General features: G+C 44.9%; 1 protein-coding gene across 8 annotated transcripts in view; it reads left to right on the top strand.

The window, feature by feature from the left end:
- LOC139563304 (SH2 domain-containing adapter protein F-like) overlaps window positions 1-21,033 on the top strand; it is a 116,539-nt gene that overhangs the window by 20,123 nt on the left and 75,383 nt on the right. For all 8 annotated transcript variants that reach the window (XM_071381884.1, XM_071381892.1, XM_071381888.1 and 5 more), the window contains exon 2: window positions 6,475-6,616. In XM_071381884.1, coding sequence (XP_071237985.1) covers window positions 6,475-6,616 — 142 coding nt within the window. The remainder of the gene's footprint in view (window positions 1-6,474; window positions 6,617-21,033) is intronic.

Below are 21,033 nucleotides of genomic sequence, written 5' to 3'. Positions count from 1 at the left end.
GCCTCATTGCCTGCGTCCGTTATGGGTCCGCGGTCAAACGACCACCCCTCATCACTGTCAAACACTTCTGCGGGCAGGCCTTTCTAATCGACCTGGCCCGGTTATCCTGGAAGGATATTGACCTCATCCTGTCAGTAGAGGATGCCTGGTTGTTCTTTAAAGTGCTTTCCTCACCATCTTAAATAAGCATGCCCCTTTCAAAAAATGTAGAACTAAGAACAGATATAGCCCTTGGTTCACTTCAGACTTGACAGCCCTTGACCAGCACAAAAACACCCTGTGGCGTACTGCACTAGCTTTGAATAGTCCCCGTGATATGCAACTTTTCAGGGAAGTCAGGAACCAATACGCACAGTCAGTTAGGAAAGCAAACGCTAGCTTTTTCAAACATAAATTTGCATCCTGCAGCACTAATTCCCAAAAGTTTTGGGACATTGTAAAGTCCATGGAGAATAAGATTACCTCCTACCAGCTGCCCACTGCACTGAGACATGGAAACACTGTCACCACTGATAAATCCACGATAATCGAGAATTTCAATAAGCATTTCTCTACGGCTGGCCATGCTTTGCACCTGGTTACCCCAAACCCGGCCAACAGCTCTCTATCCCCACAGCAACTGGCCCAGGCTTCTCCTTCACCCAAATCCAGACAGCTGATGTTTTGAAAGAGCTGCAAAATCTGGATCACTACAAATCAGCTGGGCTAGATAATCTGTACCCTCTCTTCATAAAATTATCGGCCGCCATTGTTGCAACCCCTATTACTAGTTTGTTCAACCTCTTTTTCGTATCGTCTGAGATTCCTAAAGATTGGAAAGCGGCCGCGGTCATCCCCCTCTTCAAAGGGGGAGACACTCTAGACCCAGACTGTTACAGACCTATATCCATCCTGCCCTGCCTTTCTAAAGTCTTCGAAAGCCAAGTGAACAAACAGATCACCGACCGTTTCAAATCCCACCGTACCTTCTCCGCTATAAAATCTGGTTCTCGAGCTGGTCACGGGTGCACCTCAGCCACGCTCAAGGTCCTAAATGATATCATAACCGTCATCGATAAAAGACCGTACTGTGCAGCCGTCTTCAGCGACCTGGCCAAGACTTTCGACTCTGTCAATCACCGTATTCTTATCAGCAGACTCAACAGCCTTGGTTTCTCTAATGACTGCTTCGCCTGGTTCACTAACTACTTCTCAGATAGAGTTCAGTGTGTCAAATCGGAGGGCCTGTTGTCCGGACCTCTGGCAGTCTCTATGGGGGTGCCACAGGGTTCAATTCTCGGGCCGACTCTTTTCTCTGTATATATCAATGATGTTGCTCTTGCTGCGGGAGATTCTTTTATCCACCTCTACGCAGACGACACCATTCTGTACACATCTGGCCCTTCTTTGGACACTGTGTTAACAAACCTCCAAACGAGCTTCAACGCCATACAACACTCCTTCCATGGCCTCCAACTGCTCTTAAATGCTAGTAAAACGAAATGCATGCTCTTCAACCGATTGCTGACCGCACCCGCCCACCCGACTAGCATCATTACTCTGGATGGTTCTGACTTAGAATATGTGTACAACTTTAAATACCTGGGTGTCTGGCTAGACTGTAAACTCTCCTTCTAGACTCACATTAAGCATCTCCAATCCAAAGTTAAATCTAGAATCGGCTTCCTATTTCGCAAGAAAGCCTCCTTCACTCATGCTGCCAAACATACCCTCGTAAAACTGACTATCCTACCGATCCTTGACTTCGGCGATGTCATTTACAAAATAGCCTCCAACACTCTACTCAGCAAATTGGATGCAGTCTATCACAGTGCCATCCGTTTTGTCACCAAAGCCCCATATACTACCCACCACTGCGACCTGTATGCTCTCGTTGGATGGTCCTCGCTACATAATAGTCGCCAAATCCACTGGCTCAATGTCATCTATAAGTCTTTGCTAGGTAAAGCTCCACCTTATCTCAGCTCAATGGTCACCATAGCAACACCCACCCGTAGCACGCGCTCCAGCAGGTATATTTCACTGATCATCCCCAAAGTCAACGCCTACTTTGGCCGCCTGTCCTTCCAGTTCTCTGCTGCCAATGACTGGAACGAATTTAAAAAATGCCTGAAGTTGGAGACTCATATCTCCCTCACTAACTTAAGCGTCAGCTGTCAGAGCAGCTTACCGATCGCTGCAGCTGTACACAGCCCATCTGTAAATAGCCCATCCAACTACCTACCTCATCCCTATATTTGTTTTTGTTTTTCTGCTCTATTGCACACCAGTATTTCTACTTGCACATCCTCATCTGCGCATATCTCACTCCAGTGTAAATTGCTAAATTGTAATTACTTCGCCACTACTGGCATATTTATTGCCTTACCTCCTTACTTCATTTGCACACACTGTATACAGATTGTTCTATTGTGTTATTGACTGTACTTTTTTTTCTTCTTCCCATGTGTAACTCTGTGTTGTTTTTGTCGCACTGCTTTGCTTTATCTTGACCAGGTCGCAGTTGTATATGAGAACTTGTTCTCAACTGGCCTACCTGGTTAAATAAATAAATAATGGAGGACTGCAGCCCAATTGAATTGTAATCTCAGAAGCTCTCTCTCTGCTAACTGTGTGGAATGCCAAGTGGCAGGTGCCTGTTACACTCTCTCTCCTAAGATAATGCTCTCACTAGGCTCACACTGATTCGAAATAGATTTCATTCCTTGAGAGCTGCAATGTATTTTAAGCAGTGTGGGGCTATTTCTCCTACTATGACTGACTGGCTATCTAAGCAGCTGCAGGTGTAAGACCTGGTGAACCTGGTAGCTCAGCACGACACCAGGCTGGGAGTCATTAAGTATGTTCTGTCTGTGCTGCTGCAGTGTAGTGATATGCCCTGACTGCTTCCAGGGGGGGCGAGATGTCATAAGTCTACAAGGTTGCTTTGTTAGGTTACTCACAGCTTACATCTCTGCTTAGAAAAGCTCACATACAGTATAGAACTCTATATAGAAGCACTGCAGTATTGCACTCACTGTGGGTGAATTTGACTTTCATGTGGTGGCTTGGCTGTGGTCCTGACATACCCTGACATGCCAGCAGACAGATGGTGGGTCCCCAGGCAAGCAGGCCGCCAGGGAGGGTTGGAGGCGGGCGGGCTGGCAGAGAGGCAGGCAGGGAAACTGGTAGGCAGGGAGGCCCCGGGAAGCAGGCAGGCAGGCAGAGCCTCGTCTCTGATGGTCCCCTCTCTCCATGTTCCCTTACTCTTCCAGCTGGGTAGCATTAGTGCAGTGTGGCGGGACCATTACAGAGAAGGGGTAACTCCCAAAAACACTCAGACTAATTGAACCCCTCCTCCCAAATACTTTTTAGATGTGGCCCAAGGCAGGGAAAGTCAACACCCAAGTAGTGTGGTAACTGCCAACTTTTACTTTCATTTGCACTGAGTTGTTTGCTTGTTTCCCCTAAATACATTTTTACTGAATAATGGATATGGAACTGTAAGATTGATGTGGAGAAATATCAAATGGAATGTAGTGTGCCCATTCCATTGCTTCTTTTCTATGTTTTTTTAAGGCTGTTTCTTGGCATCTTAGGCAGAGAAATCGCTGTCGACACAAATTAAAATCTCTGGGGGAAAAAATAGTTCTAAAATATGAAAATCTGGTGGGGTAGCTAGTACTAAGTGATAAGGAGAGGTGGTGGGAGGCAGGACGCTGCCATCCAGAACCAGCCTCAGTATCAACCTCAGCTTCAGGCTCCAGAGGACAAGCAGAATGGCTCTCCTCTCTCCCTCAGCAGCAGCAACATTACCACGTGCTAAAAAGAGCTTTCATCGGCTCACTGAAAAATGATTTGAGCGAATAAGACCAGTCACAGGGCTAAATATACAGTATGTCTGGCTTGATTGCAATGTTCTTTTCCACTTCGTTTAATACATAAATCTTTTTTGGTCCCTGCTGTTTGATGACAGGACCACACAATCCAATATAATGTTTGTGGGCACGGCGGCCATCCGTCGTTAAGCTAGCTACAGCTTTGTGGCAGTACACTAACAAGGGAAAGGTGTAGAATGAGGACGTAGAGTAGAACTGTCCTACTGACAGGTATCGTGCCCTCTGAGGAGGGCACTGACATGAGTCGTTGAATATCTACTTTCATATACACTAAGATATAGTAAGTATGGGGTTGAAGGCATGGCAGTCATAAGGCATAGTTTACTTTAATTACTAAACCAGGCTTTCTCTGCTGGGTTTACCACGTGGACAAACAGACGGCTCCTGGCATACACTGCTGCCTGCCCTACAGAGGCAGCTTAATGCACTGAGGTTCTCTCTCTTGCTCTCTCCCACATGGAATGTGTTCATTCAGACTGGGCTGGCTGTAAGTACACTCTCCCCTGTTTTGGTCAGGATTACTTAGTATCTGGTTTGGGCTGTGCTACTGTATTCATATGGACACAGACCGAAGGTGGTATATAGTGTGAAGTGGATAAAGATACTCCATGTGACGGAAACATGCCATTTGTAACCGTTGAATACTTCAGGGACAGGAACATCTGTAACCTGACTGGCTGAATTGAAGCTGTGCGGGAGATGTATTATATTTGTGGTAGAAAAACAAGCCAAAAGAGTGTTTGCATTGGATGCATTTCCTCTTTTAATATCACAGAAGAAAAACAGAGGAGGAACCCATAATTACGCTGTGGCAAACTAGTCCTACTTATGTTATGTCCCGAAAACGGATGGAAAAGCAGGAGGCAGGCCATCGGTGTATACCACACTTTAGCCAGTATGACGCACATTTAAGGGTCTTTTTTTAAAGCTGTCTAGTGACTAATCTACTGATTTGTGTAGGTGATCTGTTGGAGCATATGCCGCCTTCCTCCTATAAATCATCCGCTCCTCTTACCCTACGCAGCGTTGCATCATCCAAGGTGAACTTTTCACTCTTTAATGCGTTGCACTTTGGAAGGTTTCAGTTTTGTATATCGTATCTTGTTCAGTAAAATCAAAACTGGATCAGAAGGGGAAGGACGGTGCTTTCCCAGGTGTTGTCAAAACCTGGAGTTGGGGAAATGCTTTAGATATGGATCGTACTGTACTGGATTCCTCAATTCCCCTTAAAGTCCCCACCTGGGAGGCTTGGCAGGTGTCTTCCCCTGCGGGCTGTATTTCTGAGAAGGGTGTGGAGGAAGGGCTGTGGTTGTGTTTAAGGACAGTTGGTTTTTTGGCGGTACAGCCATGGCATGCATTAGTCTAGTTCACCCTAGGATTGCCCAGCTCTGTCCACTAGATGACTGAAGAGCTTATTTAGAATGAAAACCAACCCCTTCCTGCTAATGTATGACTCATGGGGTGTAGTGCCAATCGACTCCTTTCCTGTGTGTGCGTGTGTGTGCTTGACTGCGTGTGTGTGTGCTTGACTGCATGTGTGTGATTGTCTGTGCAAATGTGTCCTGTGTGTGCTTGCAAATGTACAGTATGCTTGTCTGCACATTTTGTGTGTGTGTGTTGACTTAGTCAGGGTAGGTCTCAATTTAGTTGTTTCTCAGTTTTTGGACCCAGCCCCCCCCCCCACCCACTCCTCCAGTCCGTTTGTCTGCCCGCTGGGTGAACGGATTGGCACCACTATTGATTCTGAAGAGTCCCAACTGAAGATAGCCAATGTATGTTCACCTCCTGGTACTGGTAGTAGTCAGTCCAACACCTCTCTGGTCCAAACCCCCTTTGGTCTGCCTCTCTCTTTGGAGTCCCTTTCCAACATGGCAGAAGGAAGAGAACTTGAAATATTTACTTTGTTATCTGGAAGAGAATTCTGTATGTGAAGGGGAACAGTTTTCTTGGGCCTCAGGAAATTGCCCTGGCCAGAGATGCTGAAACTGTGTGTGGACAGTCATTTTGATACCCTAAGAGTTGGCTGTATTTCTGGGGCTCAGGACAGGATGTCCACTTAATTGCCAGCTTCTGCAAGAAATTCTTAGTAAAGAGAGCAGGACTGCAATTAGCCATGGCTCGCTGCCAAATCCCTGTACATCTGCAGAATTGTTTCTCTTTAAGACAGTTTACCAATTGTGGGCTGTCCTCTTTTTCTCCCCGCTCTTTGAAAAGCCGGCACTGTCAGAGTGCCACGGTATAATTAGATGTAGAAGGGAGCACTAAGTCTAAAGAGGAGATGGTGGAACTGAGACACACGGCGGAAGAGACTGTTATTTATGTCTCTCTCTCTCTCAATCTCTTGTCTGGGTGTTGTGACGTGTGGAGATCACATGTTCCTGCAGAGCCCAGACGGGTACTATCACTAATACGGTCACCTCCACTCCTCTCCTAAGGTTCCAGTTACATTGCAGAGGCAGGAGACGAGGAGAAAATGTAACTCCCTGGGCTCCGGAATGTGTTGTGGTTTTAAACAGAGCAGTTAAATGTATTCTAATCTTTTCTCCCCTACTCTCATCCCCACCCTTCCACACTCCCTCCCTCTCTTTCTCTCCAGCTCATTATCCTGGATGACTATGCAGACCCGTTTGATGCGGAGCAGGAAGGGGGGACCCAGGCCACCACAGAGAAGGTGACCCAGGCCAGCACAGAGAACGATGGCTACATGGAGCCCTATGAGGCCCAGAAGATGATGGCAGGTAGATCAGTACTCTGTTCTCCCCTGGGCTCTTCAAACCTCGGCACATTACATTTGACATTTTAGTCATTTAGCAGACGCTCTTGTCCAGAGTGAGTAGTGAGTGCATACAATTTCGTCAGTTATCAGTTGCCACCTTCATTCGTCTTTCCAGACGTTTGGGAGATGGGACTCGTGTATCCCCCGATCAGCCGTTGAGGACTTGTGGCTTTGTAATTGGAGCACCCTGACCGGGTGCCGTCAGCCAGAGCCAGCTGAGCCCGAGGGCAGAGGCGTCACACTCTGAGGTAACATGCTAGACAGAGCAGAGCAAAGTTTAAAAAAAATCTAAGCAGTGCAAAGCAATGCTACCCGCTACCTCTTACTAACTCACGCTAACTGACATCTCTGTTTGGGTTTAGTGTGGCGTTTAATATGACTGCTACCAGACCGTATTTGTTGGTCAACTGTCTGGTATCTTGGATTAGACTTCCATTCAACCTCAGCCTCTCTGTGGAATTACATGTTACATGTCTAGTAATGCATCTTAGCCTTCATCATGTCTGCATATGGAAGCTGCTTCTTTGTTGACAATTAATTAGCATGTCACTTGACCATATGTCACTTGACCTTATGTTTGTTGGCTTGCCACTAATTAACTTGGTCAGATGGCCAAGATGGCATGCTACATGACAGATGCTGGTAGACCACAACATTATTTTGTGGAGAGCTGGGTATCAGAAATACAATTGAAAGCAGTTGTTTTGCTCTTAAATAGACAGAATACATTCTACTAGCAGGTAGGTAATGTGAAAACAACCTCCACAGTAAATACATCTTCAGGAAAGACAGGCCTTTAGATGTATTTTAGATGTATTTTTTCTTTGAGCTAGTCATGTTCTGCTCTGAAAGAAGACATGGATTTGAGACAACAATAGCTCTGCTAACGCTAGGATTCAGCAAAAACCCTACTCACCACAACTTTGTCAAAATGAACATGATTATGCAGTGTGCGAAGACAGAACAACATCAACAAAGAATGAAGAAAACAAGCACAGAATTCCAAGATATTTAAAGGAGAATCTTGCGGTTAGCATATTCCCTCACTGAACATTCTGGAGCTTTGGACCAGTCACCAAGTGGTCTGTTCCATTAGGGATGTCAAGGCTCAGAAGACAAGGCGTTTTTATAAGAGATTAGAAAGTCCTGACCTCTCATGTTGCGTTCCATCTTCCTCCCCGTCCCCTCACCCGCCCTCTCTCCCCAGTGTAATGGCAGAACCACTTTACTGTGGCCATCCCTCCTCTCTTCTGCTCCATACCTTGACGACAAGCTAGGACTTAATGGCCCTCCTGACAACCTCTCGTCTTCATCAGTTTCACTGGTTTGACCTTCAACCCTGACCCTTTCTCACTGCTGAATAGTAAGGTTTAATGTGACCAGAGACTTCTGGTTTATGGTCTTTCCTACCCATGTGGATGAAGCTTAGAGGGCCGTAATGAAACCGGGTCATAACCCTGCCAGGCTTCTTCTATAAAGCCCTTATTTTTGTTGCATTTGAATTGGAAACCTTTTATTTCCAATCAACAATGTTGATAGGAATGTGGATTGCGAGCAATCAGAGTAATCAAGCAATCACATTGTAAGACATAACACAGCACGAATGAACTTTAAAATCCGTAGATATCTGTATGAATGTCCTCGGTGTGTAACTCATGTCTGTGTACGTCGTCAGATCTGCATCAGATTGGAGATCCTTTTAACATGCATTTACTAGTCCAACATTTACATTTTCTCACTCATCTGAAAATATCCTCCACGATTAATAAAGCTCCCTGTCTGTAAGGGTCATACAGTTTTACTGATGGCCATGTCTATTTCTGCTGTGTTCAGAGACTCATATTCCTTGTGGTTTATTCGGTTGTTTGCCAGTTCTAGTTTTGCTGTTGTTTTGACTGAGCTGTCAGGGAGCATTTGAAATGGTTCTGTTTTCTGGATTTATTCAGCCCACTTCTGCCATCCTGTTGATAACTACAGTAAACTAGCAGAGCACTGAAGGACGGATTCACTCTGATTGTTTCATCAAGCAAGTGTCAAATAGTACACTTTGATTTACACACACACACAGGATTACACTGGATGGTTGAAATGGCTGTATTGGCCGCATTCTTTGTATTCTGTCTATGGACAGTGTAATTACTATATTCCCCCTGATTGACCAATGTCCTGCCAAGGCTCTGGCACTGGCAGTGTTGAGCATATTTGTCAGGCTAGCGTCCTACAATTCTGTGGCGGGAGAGGAAGAAGGAGAGGGAGATGAGCCACTGCCCAGATCTCTGCAGTATGGCAGTTGGAGGGATTTACTGGAGTGAGGCCTGGTCAGAAATTCTCCCCTCCCTCTCTCTCTCTCTCTCTCTCTCTCCTGGTCCAGGCTGAAATAGGTTTTCCCCGGCAGTGTTACCCTCTGCATTGTTAACATCAGAGCCTGACTTTCTCTCTGTCGTCTCAGTCCACTGCTACTGGACCTCACTGATGTGCATCGACTGGCTGTAATACTCAAATCAACAACTCTCCTAGCTCTCCTATTTATGGTTTTCCGACAGAGCACGTTTTTAATTCACACCGACCACATTTATATAGACTGTTGAGAGCATTGGGCTTAACGCTACATAAAAGCGACTGTAATGTTTAAACCTTCAGAGGCGTGTGAATCGTAGTTTCATATAAAATGTGTATCTAATTAATTAGAGGCACTGGATCATTGATAAATCAGACTGGTTTCTATTAATATTGGTTTATTGCCCCCCCCCCTCCCCTCTCTCTGCTTGTCGACTCCAGCCTCAATGCAGTCTCGGGTTTCTCCATAGATTGAATTTGTTTGTACCACTCAAACCCGGAGTCTCTTCACGCACCAGACTCACAGCCACACAGACTCACAGGAACAAACTTTTGAAGAAAAGTTTAGCTGAGATACATCTCAGAGTTATATAGTTTATTAATTCAACTTGAAAATGACAGTTTTGACACACAATTACTACAAATGGAGAAAGAGAACATAAACTATACCGTAACTGAAATCCACAGAGCATGTTTAAGCACAATTAATTAGCAATATTCATTTGTGTAACTAAGCACTAGCACTGATGTCTTTGTTAATGACATCCTGTTCGAGAGTAGTTGACTTGAGTTTAACTTTAGTTGGGTTTGAAGTTTTAGTTAGGTCTAGGCCGATTTCTCACAGGACCAGAAATGCACTTCGCTGCATGGTGCATCATGCTAGCTTTTTTCTACAGAAGAAGGACGTGACCATTGCTCAGCGCAGTCCTCGTCCCGTCCTAGATGACTATTAGGCTGTCGACTTGCCCAGTGGTAAGCGCTGTGCCATCCACCCAATTCCAGACCCCCTCTTAATCTCTGTCTGTCAGACCAATCCAGACTTCCCAGAATCCGTTTACAAATACCTGTTCCTCTTTGCCGTTTATGATCACTAGGTCTGCTCCTCTCCTCAGAAAGTCCTGTCTGCTCTCCTCCCAGTTTCTCTTCTCAGTAGAGATGTAGTACCAACTACATTTAAAACGCCTCCATCCCAGGCTTGTTCAGCTCCAGTACAGGGAGCTCTGTCTGAAGACCATCTCTCTCAACCTGTAACTGGTCTTTTACGTTGGTCATGTTGATGTAGCTAGTCTCTGAAGAGTCTGTGTAGAGGAGACGCAGGGTGATATTGAGAGTAGCTTGTAGGATACACATCAACCCAAGACACAAAGCAGCCAGTCTGTACAGTCGTCTTCTCCCTGGGGTTGTAGATACCTCTTGGTTGTTTTCTGCAGTTCTGGTCTTCATGTGTACATCCATTCTCATCCATTCAGAACGGCTTTTGTATGCCTCATTGAGTTCACCATCAGATTCATCATTTCCTGCACTGACAAACTCTGTCATCTCCAACTATGCCTGTTAGTCTTCTTCACTTTGAGATACTAGTGTGTGTATGTTATGGCGTGTTTGCCCAACACTAGACCATTCTGAATGTTCTTTTTCGATTCCTTCTTATAACCACGAGGACAGGAAACTGTCGCACCAGGAAGACCATTGAGCATGAGCGTGTAGTGGTTTGAATGTTTCCATGCCACCTCTGATGCTAGCTTGTGCCCTGGTTTCTGTGCTCAGTGTGTCTGCAGAAACGTACTTCGATAACTCTAAACCCTTTACATTTTATTGCTAACTTAACTCTGCTTTCATTTCAACTTTGTCTTCTATATTTTAAATGGCTATACTTCTGCTGCAGGTTAAGTAGTTTTAACCTCTATTGTCTTCAACAGACGGCGGGACAAAATGTTTTGTTCATTTAATGGCCTCGTGAGTTGTTGATTGTTTAGCATTTAGGAATCAGATTGATAATTGCGTAGCACTAAACACTGATCAAAGACATTTGTTGTTTGCCTCAAGTGATTGTTTGTTATAACCCCTGTAGGAGGGAGTGTACATTATTACAGTCCTTGTTTTCGTAGATTGTCTTTAGTTTGTGATTTCATGGGTTTTGGGTTAAATGGTTATGACTAATTCTGAAGTGGGCTAATAAGAAATAGCTGTTTGCTGGATTTGTAATGCCATAATCCTTTTGTTTGAATTGTGCGACACACACACAGTGTGAAATGTATGATGTGTGGCCTAGGATAAAGAGTAGGTTATTACACAGGCATTTTCCTAACGGTTACGCTGACAGAGGTGTGTGTTTGTGTAAGGTGTAATCCAGCCCTCTCCCTGGAGTCTCCCCATCTGATTTATGAACCTGCTGGAGGTGCTTGTCATGACTTACTAACCTGTAAAGTCTGATCCATAATCCTCTCTGTTTTTACTGGCTTGGCTTACAGCAGGGCCTGCGGAAGTCTGCAGAGATACTGTGTATCACATGTGTGTGCTTGTGCTTGTGCGTGTGCTCGTGTGTGTGTGTGTGTGTGTGCTCGTGTGTGAGTGTATGGGCAAGCCATGCAGCAGACCCCACAGTCCCACGCATGTGCACACACACACACACACACACACGTTCTAAGCTATCAGCTGGGCCATTCTTCACGTGCACCACCACCAGCTAATTACAGATGGGGCTGCCGGAAGACGGAATAATCATATTTTGCGGATTCTCTTTTCCTCTCCTTTCCTCTCTGTTATATTGTTGTATTTGTTGAGACTTGCAGTCAGGGCCATGCAGACTGAGAGGGCTGTGTGTATACTGCAGGGCTGTACTCTTCAGGCCATTTCTCAACGACTCCAGTAATAGACGTGACACTCCCTGAGTGTGTGGGCACACACACACACACACACACACACACACACACACACACACACACACACACACACACACACACACACACACACACACACACACACACACATACACACACACACACACACACACACACACACACACACACATACACTCACACACACACTCTCTCACACACAGGGGCCCATCCTTCCCAGCCCAATCCGGCAGCCATATGAGATTTTTCCCACAGTGTGTGGGAGGCGTTGTGCAAACAACCGGCATGACTGGGCTGTGATGAGCAAACACAGGCAGCCGTGTCCAGTACCCACCACCACCCTGAACCCTGGGCTGCTACAGGGCCAAGCCACATCACCTCAGGTGAGGGGAAAACAAGCCCCTGGGCCTAAGGACCATGACAGAACAGTTCCCGCAGGTGTGGAATAGTTTGAGTCTCTGTGGTGAATTTACGACACACTGTGACAACCAAAGCAGCCTCACTGTACAGTGTGTCTTTCCGGATCATTTCATCCTCACTTCCCAGTCATACCCACCTAGTTATCTAGTGGACATCAACCCATGAGTACAGCAGAAACCTTGGCTTTTTCCACCATCCTAGCTGACTCATGGGAGAGGAACCGCAGTACCTGCTTTCACCTACTGCTCATAAAGCTCCAACTGGAACATGCTCAAATCACTCACTCAGTGCTGCTGGGAAAAGTTTCCTAATGCTGGCACTAGAGCATCCCATGCCAACCAGATGTGTTGTGGTTCCTACTGTGGGATATTAATCCAATTACTCACCACACACACACACTATGGCGTGGCTCACTACTACCCACTCAGCTCTATGGAGGAGGCTGTTTTACAGCCAGAGATATTGCTGGCATGGCGATATGTCAGACTGGGATACCTGCACATTGCTGGGTGTTTCCCCACAGTACATCCCTACCTGTGGCTTTATTTACTGGGCCTCTTACAGGGGAGAGAAAGGAAGAGCGCTATGCAGAGTGGTTTCCAATAACTTTTTCATATGGGGGGAAACTGACTCAGGGTTATGAGAGCCAGGCTAGTACGTGTCGGCACATTTCTTGGCCGGGAAAGCTGGTTTTGCTCTGAGCTGAAACTTGAGGTATATCCTGGACATGTACAGACAGTGCTAAACTCTTGAAAGGGGGATTTTCTCAGCTTTGCACTATGATGTGTTCTGATTGTATGGAAATGGGGATTTGAGCTTATCCTTGTTTTCTGATTTCATGGTGTTTATTTTGACATGATCCTCTCCTCCAGAGTTTGACATTGCTGTCTTTTTATGGGTGTCATGCAAAATGTTGAGAGCTTGTCAGGATAATTGTCTTGCCGGTACAGAGGCCCTGGTACAAAGTACACAGCTGTCACCAATACAAGGCTTTCTTTCTTCCTGGTTTCAGACTAGACCTGTAGTGTAGAAAGGGTTAATGCTGCTGTGTCTGTGTAGTCCACCGTTCTGTGGCCTTGGTGCTGAGGGGTAATTTAGTAAGGCCAGGGAACAGGAAGCGGGGGGTGGGGGGCAGAGCGGCGTCCAGGCAGAAGGACTGACGACTTATTGATGAGAAGAGAGGTCTCGCGCTGGCAGGCAAGCCGTTAACCCCCCAGCCCCATCCACTTACTTACTGTCGCTGACTCAATGTGCTGTTCTATGATTTTATACACGGCCGTCCACTCATTTAATATCCACCATGGCATTTACGTTGAATCCTGATACCATAGTTGGAGAGATTAAATTATAGTGGTAGTCTCTTGGTAATGAAGGGTGTAGGTTTCCGTCAGGTTCTGTGGATTAGATCCTGATTCATTTTTATACATAAGCAACTTGAGCCAATGATCAATCCTTCAACAGCGACATCTTGGATTACCACAAGCTCCACGTTTCCTAGAGTGGATCTGTTGGTTTGGACTAGGGCTGTGACTGTCATTACATTTTGTCAGCCGGTGATTGTCAAGAAAATAACTGCTGGTCTCATGGTAATTTATCGTTAATTAACATAAACACGTTTAGCATCTTCTGGCTTCCACGCATAGCGTCCAAGCCACTAATGCAGACCTTTGGAACATGTTTAGTTTAAGAAGTCTAATAAAGCCATGTAATATAGCCTACACCATCACAATAAATCCATTATTTATTTTAGACCGGTCTAAAGAAACATGATATGAAGAAAATGTAGTCTATTTGAGAAGAACAGAATAGTATACTCTGAGTTGTCCTTATTTTAGGCCCTGATCTGGCTATGCCATATGGCTGTGGGCTACACTAGTTAATTTAGCAGATAAGATTTTGCTTAGAATTCCGTGGCATTATTTTATAGTATGAAGAATACAATTGGACAAAGCTGAATCAAAATAGAAAGGATATTTTCTCCAAACGATTTATGAGGGAGTGCGCACGTGCGGCTATTCTATGTTGAGCGGTTAACAAGGAAACAGTTGTGATACAAACGTTGGGCTATATATTTTGATTTTTAATACTTTCTAAGGCTGCATGATGAGACTTTAATAATGATTTGAAAAAAGTAACATAAGGCATGAGCTCTGCTTTGTTTAATGTGCAGGCTGCACACCCTTCATCAGTCTCTCATTCATAATTTGACCAACAATTGATATGCCTTGAATTTCCCGGCGGCATCCCCCTTGTGTGGCTGTAATGCCCCCTAAAAGAATCCATGCCTTCTGCGGCCAGTGGCCATTGTGCCCTTGGGCTGAATATAATTATTATAATTCCCTTATTCCGGCTGCTAATAGCCTTGCTCCGAAGCACCTCTTACTCACATGGCTCTCTCAGATATCCATTCTTATTCACCAATGCCTGTCACGTGATCGGGTCCTTCTCACCAGCGTCTCAGCTCTGAAGTAGGCTACAAGTGAAGACAGACACATCGGGGACCAACTGCGCGCGTCCTTGTTATTGAATTCATATTGATGATGTTAGGAGAACTAGGTCTAAAGAACAGCAAAGTACAAGCCTATGTCAATCTACTATCCCCCATCATAATATAAAAATGTATCTATTCTATTGGTCAACTTGTCCTTCTGTGTGAGATTAATTATTCCAAACATAGTCTGGGACAGTTGTGGGAAGCGATAGAGCCCAAATTACTACAACCACTCACATCAAAAAACCTTTTAAAAGCTATTTTAAAAGCAACATTTGCATTGATGTTAGAGGGACAATAGAGTGCTGAGTACCAGGCAGTGAGCAAGTTTGGTAGCCTACTAATGACCAGCAGCATCTGAGCTTGAAGAAACCTAGTTACCGTGACTAAATGGCCACCTGGATTTGACTGTGGTCATGACTCGTGACCGCTAGTGTGGTGGTAATATGGTCGCCGTATTAGTTTGGAGTACTGTGTCTGGATTCACTTACTGCTGGGGAGAGTTAACCTGTACCACCCCCCCGTTCCGCTAGCGGAACTCCTCCCACTGAAAAGGCAGAGCGCGAAATTCCCCCAAAATTTTTTGGGAAATATTTAACTTTCACACATTAACAAGTCCAATACAGCTAATGAAAGATACAGATCTTGTGAATCCAGCCAACATGTCCGATTTTTTTAATGTTTTACAGGGAAAACACAATATATATTTATGTTAGTTCACCAACAAATAGAAAAAAGCACAGACATTTTTCACAGCACAGGTAGCAAAATCAAAATCAACCAAACTAACCTAGAACAAACTCTCCACTGGCTTCCAGTTGAAGCTCGCATCCGCTACAAGACCATGGTGCTTGCCTACGGAGCTGTGAGGGGAACGGCACCTCCGTACCTTCAGGCTCTGATCAGGCCCTACACCCAAACAAGGGCACTGCGTTCATCCACCTCTGGCCTGCTCGCCTCCCTACCTCTGAGGAAGTACAGTTCCCGCTCAGCCCAGTCAAAACTGTTCGCTGCTCTGGCACCCCAATGGTGGAACAAACTCCCTCACGACGCCAGGTCAGCGGAGTCAATCACCACCTTCCGGAGACACCTGAAACCCCACCTCTTTAAGGAATACCTAGGATAGGATAAAGTAATCCTTCTAACCCCCCCCCACCCTTAAAAGAGTTAGATGCACTATTGTAAAGTGGTTGTTCCACTGGATATCATAAGGTGAATGCACCAATTTGTAAGTCGCTCTGGATAAGAGCGTCTGCTAAATGACTTAAATGTAATGTAAAATAACAAACCAAAGAAACCAAGAAACAACTTAATCAGATGACAGTCTTATAACATGTTATACAATAAATCTATGTTTTGTTCGAAAAATGTCCATATTTCAGGTATAAATCATAGTTTACATTGCGGCTACAATCAGAAATTGCACCGAAAGCAGCCAGAATAATTACAGACACCAACGTGACATACCGAAATACTCATCATAAAACATTTCAGAACAATATATGGTGGATAGCTAATGAAAGAGAAAGATCTTGTGAATAGAGACAATATTTCCGATTTTTGAAGTGTTTTACAGCGAAAACACCACATATATTTATGTTAGTTCACCACCAAATACAAAAGACAGACAGACATTTTTCACAGCAACGGTAGCATGCAAGTAGCATGCACAAAGCTAACCTAACTAACCTAGAACCAACCTAAATAACCTAGAAAAAACTCCCTCAGATGACAGTCCTATAACATGTTACACAATAAATCTATGTTTTGTTCGAAAAATGTGCATATTTGAGCTATAAATCAGTTTTACATTACTGCTACCATCATAGCTACCATCATAGCTACAGTCAGAAATCGCATGGGAGTAGCCAGAGTAAATACAGACACCAACGTCAACTACCTAATTACTCATCATAAAACATTTCAGAAAAATATATGGTGGATAGCTAATGAAAGACAAATATCTTGCGAATACAGCCAATATTTCCGATTTTTGAAGTGTTTTACAGCGAAAACACAATATATCGTTATATTAGCTTACTACAATAGCTAACACACAGCAGCATTGATTCTAGTCAAACGCTAGCGATAGCACAGTTCGACAGATATATGAAATAGTATCCCAAATTGGGTCCTTATCTTTGTTGATCTTCCATCAGAATGTTCTCCAAGGGGTCCTTTGTTCAGAACCGTCTTTATTTGGAACCAGAACGAACGATTTCCCTCTTGAATTAGCAAGCACACTGGCCGTGCTGTGCTAACCTCTCCGTCTTGACAAAATTCTTGCGTCGCATCACGTCTAAAGTCCAGAATACATTTCTATAATATAATTAAAGTATATTGAAAAAACATACTTTAGGATGATATTGTGACATGTATCAAATAAAATCGAAGCCAGAGATCATATTCACCTATAACGACGGTTTTCCAGGAGGCTACTCCAGATCCAACTTCGCGCCTTCCAAAAAAAATAAAGTGCGCACTTCTCACTCCAAGAGGTTGTATACAACCCCTGAACGAGATAATCAACTCATTTCTGCTCTCACTTCCGCATGACACCCAGGGGAAGGCGTATGACGTGTTTCTACAGTCATAAGTGACATGCCCTTTTATAGACAAGGTCTTAAAGAGAGACTTCGCATTTGGAAATCTCACTTCCGGATAGGAAAATGTCTGTAAAAAGAGTTCTGTTTCACTTAGAGAAATAATTCAAACGCTTTTAGAAACTAGAGACTGTTTTCTATCCAATAGTAATAATAATATGCATATTGTACGAGCAAGAATTGAGTACGAGGCCGTTTAAATATCATACGATTTTCCCCAAAAGTGAAAATAGCACCCCCTGGTCCTCATCAGGTTAAGCCACATATGACTTCTGCAAGCCATGCTTTGCCACTCCTACCAGAGCCATGCCCCCTCACCAGCCTAGCACCATGTGGCCTCTCTCTACCACAGCCCCAAACCACAGAGGGCTGGTTAAGGCCCTACCTTCCCCATCCATCCTCTCCTCCCCTTCAATCCCTGTCCATCAGGCATAAAAGCAGCATCTCTCCCTGAATAGGTGCTGGTGACACTGTGAATTTACACTGGCCTGTTAGGACACACACACACTCACACACTGGGGCTGGCTGAGCTGTAATACCAGGATGCGAGTAGAGGAAGTGGTGGGTAGCCAACTGCCAGTTAAATAAAGGTTACATAAAAGAATTAACAAAATATATAAAAAAGGCCCCGCTGTGTTGGTGAGGCAGGCAGACTGTGTCAGGTGCCAGGGATGGATGGTTTGGTTGGCAGGCTGGGCGACCATCCGTCATGCCTGGGTGGGCAGAGACAGTGCTAGGTGGGACGGGCTGCAACTCCAGTGCAGGGTGATGGTATTTTAAGGCATTAATTTCTTCTCTAAAATGAATGACTCCATTAATCCCTGTCAGGGCCACTGCAGAGGAAAGGACGGCCACCGGCAGGATTTACACCCGCTATTTACTGTCCCCTCTCCTCTCTGTTAACTCAACTGATCTGCCTGTCTGTCTGCCCTGCCTGCCTGTCTGCCTCACAGACAATGTGACTTTATTCAGTCATGCTTTAAAAGACCAAACAGTCTGAAAGAGAAGCTGCAGGTCATTTGATGTGTCAAGTATCAATTTCCCCATTCTGTCATACTGACGGGCCCACAGTCATCGCAGTCTGATAGTTTAACTTGACGGGGTGGTTTGATCAGATCTGACAGGCTGAGCTGCTGAGTGAAGGAGCTGGTTTGTCTTGGTTGGTTTGAATGGAGAGCTGTGTTTCTGCGGTGGTGGTGGTCGAGCTGCATATGCACACAGGAAATCAGGGCTGTTGGCATTCTGGTGTGAGAGCAAACTCTATTAGGTGTGACTGTGTTGGAGAGGGCTAGAGAGAGCTACAGCTGTTGAGCACCATGAGAGCGACAGACAGACGGAGGTAATGCAGAACCGTGCTCTCTCCCAGACATCTGAGAGAGTGCTGGGCTCTCTGCCAGCGTTATGGCAGAACTATACCATTACTGTAACGTTTACTGCAGCTCAGTCTGCAATAGGCACTCTAAAAGCAAGACATAGGATCAATATCATCCCTGGATCCATTTAAGTCCAAGACGCTGCTTTTGACTATCATAACCCAAATTTGATCCCCTCACTTCACCCAGAATGCCCGTTGTTCCTTTGTGCTCTGGGGACCCCCAGTGTGTGTGATGGGCCTCAGGGCTGGAGTGGTGGAGAGTATCCAGAGTGAACTGTAGTGGAGAGGAGAAGAGTGGTCCTAAAGGAGTTGGCCTGCCTGCGTGTTTGCCTGCGTGCGTGCCTGTGTGCGTGCCTGTCTGTCTGTCTGTGCGTAATGCAGCAGAGACAGCAGTCTAACAGCAGGGCTGGATGAGGTGGGTCTGAGGGCCAAACACACTGATGAAGTTGTCATCATAACCCTGAATCCCCTCTCTAACTCCTTATCCTCTCCCTCGCTCTCTCAATCCCTCTTTCTCTCTATCCTTCTCCTCTCCCTCTCTCCCCCAAATTCCTTTTTCTCTCTATTCTTCACTCTCCATCTCTCTCCCCCAATCCCTCTAACTCCTTTTCTCCCGCTCACTCTCTTCCTTTTCTCTCTCTCTCTATTTCTTTCCACCCCCACCCCATCTCGCTCTCTCTCCTCTCACAAACACACTCACTCTGTACAGGAGCCAGAGAGTGATAGGCTTGCTGTGATAGAATGACTTCTTTATACAAGTCTTGTTGTCTTGTAAAATAACCCTAGAGGCCTTTTCTCCCTCCCAGAGCAAATGTTTTCCTCTCTGACCTTCTCTCTCAAGGAAAACACAACTAGATTTAAACATTTACCCTTCTCTGTTCTCTATAGGCATCTCTACAATGAGCAATAACGCATATGCACACACACACACACACACACACACACACACACACACACACACACACACACACACACACACACACACACACACACACTAACGGTTGTGACTTGAGGTTATTGTTTGCAGGGGTGCCAGGTAGGTTGTGCCTAGAGAAAATATTGATTTCTCCTTTTTGTTTGGAAGGGAATGAGTCCCGTCTGGTCCGTCAAGTCTACACCAATACAAAGGACTCATGTAAAAGTCAGGATGGACATACACTTTTCATAAACCCTTAAAACATTGGAAATAACTTCAAAACAAATGTGTTATTTTGCGTGGGTTGTATTGCCAACATAAATGATCACACACATAATATAACAAACAATAAGCTCTGGTTCCCTAAGAAAAGTCCCGTACCTTGGGCCTAAAAGAGTCCAGCCCGGTAAAGGAGTTCAGGGAACTGACCTTAGTCACGCAATGTTTGTCGGTTCATAAAAGTGTAGCGTAAACCCAGTCTCAATCATACAATCAAAATATCAAACTCTTTTACCACACAACCAGAAAGAGTATCAAATCTCAGTAGTCTTCAACTACAACTGACCACATAAATAATCACGGTATACATCACACTAAAACAAATGAATTACCATATGCAAAATAGTTGTAGTCAGTCCAAAGTCCAAAGTCCAAAGGAAGCAATGAGTGGATCCGGTCCTGGTTAAATTTGCGACAAGGCTACAAAGCACACTTTTAAATACAACAAAACAAACGGAGTAAAGAAGCTTCGGAACTGAGGGTTGAACACATCCTCATTCACGTCTCCATCACAACCCCACTTTTGCGCAGCTGATGCTGGCTATTTAATTGGGAATTAAAGGGGAAGCGCCCTATTGGAAGGAGAAACACTGAGACGGTTCAGAAAAATTCAGGGCCGTCACAACATACACACACAAATATGGAACAGTCTATTGCTGACAGTACCACTCATTGAACATAAATGACACGCACACATTATATGAATATGTGCGTGTCTCATTGGTCTCATATCTCTGTTCTCCTGAAGCGACTATGCTTAGCATTCTGCTAGCTAATGAATCAGCTCACTACTACTGTACTACTGCCTACTGTATGAGTACAGAGGAGATCACAACTCTACTGGAGGTGTATATTTCAATGACTAGGAGCAGATGGGCAATAGGCAGTGACTCATAGCATCATGCACAGTGTGTGTATTAGTAATTCATGGCCTTTGTCCCCTCATTGCGTTTTCCATCAGAAATAATTAAACGGTGGAAAGTTTGACTGACTTCTGAAGGCTTAATGAAGACTCAGTTGAGTGTATCCCCGCTATTAGTGTGTGGATGCCGTGGGGTTTGGTTCAGTCTCTCTCTCTCTACCAGTCTTCTCCATCTCTC

This window comes from Salvelinus alpinus, chromosome 33, assembly GCF_045679555.1.
Source record: "Salvelinus alpinus chromosome 33, SLU_Salpinus.1, whole genome shotgun sequence".
In the NCBI taxonomy this organism is placed as follows: Eukaryota; Metazoa; Chordata; class Actinopteri; order Salmoniformes; family Salmonidae; genus Salvelinus; species Salvelinus alpinus.
Note: the sequence above shows the minus strand (reverse complement) of the source record. Positions and strands in the feature narration are given on the sequence as shown.